The following is an 8,312-nucleotide window of genomic DNA, read 5'->3' as shown; positions in this document are numbered from 1 at the left end:
CCATTCTTTTCTTTATTAGTTCGAATTGTATAACGTAAAATAAAATACAGTGAAGATATAAAGCCTTTTTTTTTATCCTTTATCTTCTTGAGTGAAAGTTGTAAGAAGCAAAGAGACAAACCGAGAAGAAAACAAGGAGAGGAGGGCGGGAACAATCAAGATCACTTAGCTCTCGTGTAATTATGATGATACTTCATAAATTCAAAGAAAAATTGTATGAAACTTTGCGAGCCTGTTTTGATGCGTTGAGATATAGGAAAGGCGTTTGACCTTTAATTGTGAATATATTAATATGCTGGTAGCCTCAACATGAATTGAGGAAAGACTGTGTAGTTGTGATTGTAAGTGAACATTTGTTATCTAAAATTTTGTACTGAATTCAGTGACATACGAGTGTATACATTACTTATGATCATGTTCTTATTCATTAAAACTTTGATTTTGTAGCAGCCCATCTAATGATAAGCAAATGAAAAGAAAGCTAGAGAAAAAAAAAGATAAAGACATAGGGTTGAATCATACATTTTAATAACAGTAGATCATAATCAAGAAGAGCTAAGCGTGTATGGCCATTAGCTTTTGTTTTTTATATGCCCAATATTTCTCTCTGATTGCATCTTGCTTTGAAGCCAAGATGTCGCACATGTCTAGTGCAGCCTGGTCCACTTGTGTTTTTGAGTCTTTAGCGCGTTTTTCATATATATCAATATACATTGATAGGATATAAGGTGACTCAATAAGTGAGTCAACCAATTCCTTCAAAAAGGGTTCAATGGTATCCAAAGGTGTCCTCGTAGCTTCATATATTCTATAGTGAATGAACCATTAGTGTCTCAATTCTCTTCGTTTAGCGTCCTCTCCTTTTGTGTCTTTACCCTTTCAAGTACGACCAACTACTTGGGTTGTTGGGTGCAAGACGGATATGCTTGTGGCAAAACCTAAAGGTATGTTTGTTCTTAGTTCTACCAATATGGCATGTGTATCATTTTAACATACTCGATCTCTTGTTTGATTTCCTCTTCCGTTGGCTTTGTGGGTTTTTCAAACAGTATATAATATCTGTAGTTCCAAGCAGAGTTATTTCTTACATCAAACATGATCAAATCGCTTGTATACGCCAATTCCTTTTCCCATAGATTAAATCTCTTTACTACCCACTGTCTGTATGACCATCCATGATAATTCTTTGGATCATCTTCCAAAATAGAATTAATAAAGTTTAATTCTCGATCCCCCTTGTTTAATCTGTCAGCAATAATTTGTCGATGATGCCTATGAGTTAAAGAGTAAGGTACATAATATGTATATATGCTTAATTCTATACCATATCTGATAATTTTTTGCTTGATCAGCAGCAATCTCGTCAATGTAATCAAGTTCTTCATCCAAGTCTTTGTTTAATGCAAACAATACATCTTGTCTGTAATTCCTATTGATAAACAATGAGACAAGTAGCTCATGACCTGTGCTCTTTTTATTTTACCAGACAGTATAATGAGCAGGGTTTCTTTCCAAAATATCTTGTGTTAACTGTAATACGCGTTCTGACTTTTCATTTGCGTGAATGACAGCACGAAAGTAATCCATAGCATCCTTATCTATTAACAGCTTTGTTACTTGCTTTTTCTTTTTTTACAAGTTAATATTACATTCAGTAGAATAAGCAATCGGCACTAATGGATTAGGTCCGTCGTCTTGGGGTATAGGCGTAATGTCTTTCCAGTCTGGGTTCTCACTGTATAGCATCTTGAAGAAAAAAGAAAAATAAGGCTGAGATTTAAATAGATGAAGGTGCTTCTTATAAAAGAATTAGCCAATGGTTCGAGTATAAATTATAGGTAAACGTTGTTTATAATAGAACAAAGGGGAACATTATGCTTAGGAATTCATTGTCATATGTATCTATTCTTGATACTAAGTTCTCTCTCTTTTTTGTTCATCGCGCTATCCAGCAATAAAGATTTAAAAGTTGTAAATAAGCTCAATATTAATTACATTGTGCTTACATCCTGTCAAGTAAAGAGATATTATCTGCACTGTGTGGCAGTTCCAATAACCATCATCTTCTTTACTCAAGCAATTAGAGAAACTGTTTCTTTTTTTTAAAAATTTATGCATGAGAGCTTAAATATCTTATTTCTATCCTAACGATTAAAGGGAGGAAAGCATGTGTACAATCTTTGAAACATAATAAAGAAGCTTAGACATAATAGACTTTTTGTTTATGAAACAGAAAAATGAAATGAACCCATTAGCATTCATAACAAGAAAAGATGTAGCAGGATACTATAGTCATTATTAAAAAGTATTCAACTGTTTTATATACTTTTGCGATAAAAGAAGAAGAAAGCAAGAAAGAGAGATTGTATACTTTCGTTATCATAGTCTTTTTTTCCTCCTTATTAATCTGTTTCATTCTTTCTTATTAAATATTCAACATAGCTAATAAAGCAAAATATTCTTCATTTTGGCAGCAAAGTTTACTCATAAAGATCATTAAGGGCTATCGTTCCTGGACAAATTCAAAGAGATAGTAGCTATCTCCTGTAATTGCTATTTATGCAACAAGCGTGTTCCAAGTACCGCTAACTGGTAAAAGGAAGGCATAAAATAATTATTTCCCCCTTTTTTCTTTCTTCTCTATCATTCCAGTTATTATGCTGCAAGAAATGGCTAAGTGTGATGAAGATCGTATAGAATTATCTGATTCTGAAGAGACCCTCTTTACTGCTCCCAGCTCACCTACTCTCAGTGCTAGTTTGCCTTCAGCTTACGACCCTGTAATACTTAATGCACTATGGAAGTTCTTAAAGCAAGTCCATGAGACTGGTTTATTTAATGAGGGTCATAGCGTGAGCGGATCAGTGATTGAGAGTAATGTTGCTGAGAGTGATACCCCTGCTGTTGTCGATAGGGAAGTAGTGGTCATATCTTCAGATGATGATAATGATGATGAAAGCTTTATACATCTTCCTTCACTCACTCAAGATAATCTTGATCGCTTTACTGCGCTCCATGAGGCGGTCTATGGGCAAAATGGAAATCGTTTTTTAAATTGTCCCATAAAAAGCAATGTATCATTTGAGAGCTACATCGCTGATTCTTATGGATATGACAGTTTAAAAATTGATCCCAATAAGGTATATGAGCCTTATACGCCCGAATGGTATACTATCAAAAGACGCATGTTTTTTGATAGCCTTGGTGTGGTAAGTGTATTAGATACTCTTATAGCTTGCTTACTATTGTTCAAACAGGAGCGAAGATGTAGATGTATTGAGTGTCATTCAACTGAGGACGGCATTGAAATGAATTCCAAATCTCATGCCGTAGCTATCAGAAGAAAGAAACATCCCCTATGCAAATTTTGCACAAGGTAACTGTTGCTCATGATATCGTATTACTAAAGCCTTTTTTTTTTTTTTTTACTAGGCTTTATTCACGCCCTTGGACTCTTAATGAAGAAATCGAGATAATTGAATACTTGATGTCAGGAAGGCTATCTCCTTCTGAAATTTCACGTACTATAGAAAGAGTTGAACGTCGCGTAAAACATCGAAAGTTTTTAGTGCCAATAAGCAAGGACGCTGTGTTTATGCCTAAAGGATGGTGCAATTTGACAAAATGCCCTGTATACAAATGTTTAGGATGGGGAGCCTACTGGATGTCAACTGTGGATCATATTTTACCCAGATCAAAAGTACCCAGAGGTGAAAAAAAGAATGGCATAAGTGGGAGCAGCTTACAAAACATGTGTGAGTTGATGAACAGCATCAAGGGTAATGACTATGAAGAAAAAATCAGAGCTTGGTGGCATATGTTTAAAGAGACAAAACAGGAAAAAAGACAAAGATTAAACACGATTAGCTAAAGAAGAAGGCTGATAATAGTTAACATTTGTAGGAGTAGGCTTATCTTTGTATGCAAATACTTTATGAATTTATGATCAGAAATAAACTCACTTATGTGCAAAAGAAATATTCCATGTTTTTCTTAGTGTACAACTCATTCTTTTCCATTTACACCGTTCTGACACAAATTCATCTGTTGATCTTTTAATTTCTACGCGAACACTGGCACTTTTATCATTGATGGTCGTCTTCAAATAATCTGTGAGATCTTAGGTACACTCTTTCAGCAATAATTACTGATGAATGATATTTTTTCACCACTGTCTACTGTAGCCTATAATACTATAAAAACTAAAAATGAACTCAACAGACTCGTAAGAAAAAGTACTCTTTTTCATGATACTTGGGAAAAGAGTGATTGGCAGAGCATTCATATTTTTAACATACTTCAATATCCACAATATGTTTTGTTTCAAATCAGGTACGTCATACAACTAAAACGATATCCAATGAATTTATTAATTAGAAAACTAATGAAAAAAAAAAAATAACGTGTTACTCGCTTTATACTTACTGAGGCGTTAAGGAATGCGCTGCCTATAACGGCAGCGCATTAAATCCAGGATCATCATTAGTTTTTTGAAGGGCTTTCAGTGCCATGTTTTAATTTGTAAACCAAGACACTATATATTTTTAATGCATTGTTCACACCACGAATCCCACACCGTACCACAACGTTTGATGGCCACAAGCAGATATCTCTTCTTTAGAAGCTTTCAAAGTAGTACGGGCGTTCTTACCTGTTATAATGATCTGCTATAAAACAGATGGAACTAATAGATATTATCTTTACCTTTTCTAAGTAGTGGTGTTTCTTGGAAATTGTCATCACTTGCTTCAAAAGATAAGTTTTGAGTAAGTTTGCGTGCGTTTGTGCAAACAGAGAAAGGAGCCCGCTATCGATGGCTAAATGGGCCCTTAACGCAAGCCAAATGGACTTTATAGCTTACATACCTTTCCCTTTATTTCGTTTTGTCTTTGGAGGCGGAAGGTCATCGTCTTTCTTTTACTTCATACTGAAGTAGCGAAAAAGAAAGAAGGAAAGAAAAAAGGAAAAGTAACTGCGTCAGCCTTGTAATATTAATTAATAATTGACAGCTTTATGTTTAACCATGTTTTCCTTAATAATAAAATGTATTCTGGAATGAAAAGCTCTCTACTTTTGGCGCACTGTACGTCTTGGTGCGATCAGCTTCTATTAAAAACTGACGATAAAAGCAGTTATCTTTATACAAGTGATTGGTAATGATGCTAAAATGTCACATGATGGTCATGGATCATTATCATAATTATCAGGAACAGTGGCTGAAGAAATAGCAGTAAAGAGGGAAAAGAAGAGGCGCACGCTAGCGTTACTCACATGTTCCATGAGGAAATAAGATTATATATTGAGTTGACATGTATGCAGCATGTGCCTGGCTAACACGTTTAAAGTACTGCTCAAATCCAATGTTTTGACAAAGACTGTTATTGCCTCTCAAGGTAAGAACAATATCACTGGAGCCTCTATCACCATACTCGATTGGGATAACAGCAACAATTTCCTCCATTGTTGGAAAATTGAGAGTGCGTCTATCGCCTCCTTCAGTTAAACACATTCTCATCGATGAACTGATGATAATGTACATTGTTGGTTTCTGTTTGATCATTACCGTCACTGACTATGCTGCTGCTCTCATGGTTGCTCAATAGCTCATACGTATGGCGATATACACGTGCAAAGGAATTACATTGGGCAAGCATAGCTGAAAACTCTAATGAACTCAGGATCAAGGTTGCCGTTTCGTGCTTGTCTCCATTCAGCGGCATAGGAAGAATCAAAGATATACAGCTGGGCGTAGAAAGCTTCACTACCCTTGACTGGAGTCAAAGCTCCTTGATGGTGACAAAGTGCGCCATAGATCTGAAAGACGTTTATTCGACTTCTATTGCTATTGTTGTTGCCGCTGTTTTTGGTACGATCTTCATCTGAGACAATGTCGTACTCAAAAGAAGTAAAAGCAAAGACAGCGTTATACCGGTGAAGTTTATCCTTAAAGTGCCTTCCTTGAGCGTCTGTACTTGTAAGCAAGCCTTTCAAGTACTGATGTGGACCAGGCAAGAGCTGCAGCTGGACTGATCCCCGCTTGCAACATGACTCCTAGCTAGGGTTCCTCAACGAAGATATCTCTTGCCTTTCATCAATCCACTGCAAGACGTGGCAATGGGAACGCTCCTTACCCATACATTCAAGGTCCAAAGGACAGTTACGAGAAAACTGCGATATATAGACGGCAGGAATGATCTGAGAAGGTTCTACTCTAGGTCTTCCCCTGCGTCTTACTGGGCTACCTTCCTTCTCTTCTTATTCAGTTCGACGTCTGCGCTGTAAGCTGTAGCTCTTTCTCTGCACACTTGGCAGGTACGATAGTTTGAATTTGTTGGCAATGTTGCAACATAAGAGAAGCATATGGTTATTCTATAAGCATTGTTTTCCATTGCTCTAATGAGCGGCAAAAGTCGAACTAGAAGACAAATTCGAATCAAAAGAAAGATCACATACCAAGTTCTTTCAATAGGTTAAAGATCAATAAGAGAAACGTTCAATAAGATGAGAAAGAAAAGAAAATTCATGTGCTTTCAGAAACCAAATGCCTGTCGCGTAGGTGTGATATTTTACTAATAAATCATAATAATAATTAAACACCATTGACCATGAATATGTAGTTTGTAAGGTAAGGATTATATTCCAAGTCTGCAACCTCTTGATGTTTTTTGCTTAACACAATTTGCGAAACGTTCATAATTTGCCTCTTTTGCGCAGGATACAGCCACCAAAGCACAGAATTCACCAGATTACGCATAAGATACATTGCTGAAGATACAGAGAACTATGAAGAGGCTGACAAGAAAGGAAGCAGGTAACTTCATTTTAGTTTGATGAATGATTCCTTGCTCCTCAAAAAGTTGCTCTGTATTTATATATTTTCGATTGTTGATCCTAAGGGGGCTATTCCGAATTCTTTTTGAGTGTGTGTTCTATTCAAACGGCCATATTTACATTCAGTGTATGTGGTATGTTTAGAATAAGCCGATTTTCCTTCTGTTGTGGACGCTAGCCAAAGACCATTCTATCTCCTTAACTTCTTTCGTTAAAACAGGCTGACAAGGAAATATAAATTTTGTATTCATGTAAGCTCTATGCAAACCGGAAGAACACGGAGTTTAATTTTTAAGGTACTGAAATTAATCAGAAACAACCTAGCAGCTACTGCGAGTAGTCATTTCAAAATAACCAAAAATTATTATTACTTGAACAGACATTCATAGGTTGTATTCTTAGTTAGCGAATAAAGAAAGTACAAACATTTAGACTTCCTTAGAACTACCTCATGGCTCTTATCTCTAGTCTAGTCCTGCCTGGGAAATTTTGAAAAGAGATCAGCAAAACATAGGACAGCGACTGCATATTAATATATACACTTACAGAAAACACAGGCTGTGAGAAGTTAAATATATATTATTTACAAATTCGTATACGAAAATAGTTGTCTGTAGTCTTGCACGGCCGTTTATCAAGAGCACATAACTTCTAAAAAAGTGTATCCGAGAAATGGGAGATCAAAGGTCAGTTTTCGAAGTAGTCAAATGTTTGTGCAATAGCTGCTTCAGCAGAACCATTGGCGGTGCTTACATATGGTTGCAGCCAAGTGGCCAGTTTTTCCAGCCTATTGTTCAGACTTTTGTTTCCCAGAATCGGGATCTCCTATACTCCATCTATAAAGAGAGCACCAACGTCAAGCAAAAGGTCTTTTTTTCCCATATGTATATAGACGATCTACAGTACCATATGCCGACTTTATATCTAAGAAGGCCAGTACTGAGGCTATATGATGAAAGCGGCGGAGGATGTTGCATATTTCGGCTAGGCAGAGAGCTTGGTCTAAGGATTCTCTGGACTCACGGAAACCGCCTTGAGCTATGCCCAGGAGAGAGCTATTAGCTACCAAAAAGCTGTACTTTCCGGCTGACACGGAATCAAATTACAGCCATTCTTTTGCCCTACAAACGTTACAATACTGCTTATGCAGTTTCTCGGGTTGCCCCAGTCCTATTCTGCCTTTGGTCTTCGCAGAGCTACGTTCGCCGGACGTAAAAGCAATGGGTTGCTGCAAGCTCCTATTTCAAGTAGTAGGCATGCTGGATTTCTCTGTTAACTGGGAGGCAGTGAATATATCGGTGGTCAGAGATTCCGGTTTCGCGGATATACCTCGATTTGCCGACTTGGAACGGTCGTGGTCGTCGAACAAACTGGGGCCAACTGCGGATGAAGGATATCTTCGAATATAGTCCAATTCACAACTGTTTGAGACAAAGAACTTACTTGTCAAACACAAGGTTTAAACATCGAGTAAGCCGATT

General features: G+C 36.9%; 3 protein-coding genes across 3 annotated transcripts; 1 reads left to right on the top strand and 2 right to left on the bottom strand.

The window, feature by feature from the left end:
• Window positions 1–508: 508 nt before the first annotated feature.
• On the bottom strand, window positions 509–2,051 carry RHIMIDRAFT_279780 (protein farnesyltransferase). Its single transcript, XM_023612865.1, has 7 exons — window positions 2,007–2,051; window positions 1,650–1,944; window positions 1,484–1,598; window positions 1,325–1,429; window positions 997–1,272; window positions 876–938; window positions 509–808 (listed from the first exon to the last, which is right to left on the bottom strand). Exons 2-7 carry the CDS (start codon window positions 1,744–1,746, stop codon window positions 556–558), a joined length of 909 nt encoding a protein of 302 aa, XP_023467265.1. The 5' UTR covers window positions 1,747–1,944; window positions 2,007–2,051; the 3' UTR covers window positions 509–555.
• Window positions 2,052–2,478: 427 nt separating this feature from the next.
• On the top strand, window positions 2,479–3,412 carry RHIMIDRAFT_279778 (uncharacterized protein). Its single transcript, XM_023612864.1, has one exon. It carries the CDS (start codon window positions 2,670–2,672, stop codon window positions 3,378–3,380), a length of 711 nt encoding a protein of 236 aa, XP_023467264.1. The 5' UTR covers window positions 2,479–2,669; the 3' UTR covers window positions 3,381–3,412.
• A 1,769-nt stretch (window positions 3,413–5,181) lies between these two features.
• RHIMIDRAFT_250723 (uncharacterized protein) lies at window positions 5,182–6,135 on the bottom strand (the record flags this gene model as incomplete). The annotated part of the gene is made up of 4 exons (XM_023610748.1): window positions 5,182–5,216; window positions 5,272–5,522; window positions 5,642–5,966; window positions 6,132–6,135. 4 exons carry the CDS (start codon window positions 6,133–6,135, stop codon window positions 5,182–5,184), a joined length of 615 nt encoding a protein of 204 aa, XP_023467263.1.
• Window positions 6,136–8,312: the final 2,177 nt, after the last annotated feature.

The sequence above is a fragment of the Rhizopus microsporus genome (genome assembly GCF_002708625.1).
Source record: "Rhizopus microsporus ATCC 52813 unplaced genomic scaffold scaffold_6, whole genome shotgun sequence".
Lineage (NCBI taxonomy): Eukaryota > Fungi > Mucoromycota > Mucoromycetes > Mucorales > Rhizopodaceae > Rhizopus > Rhizopus microsporus.
Note: the sequence above shows the minus strand (reverse complement) of the source record. Positions and strands in the feature narration are given on the sequence as shown.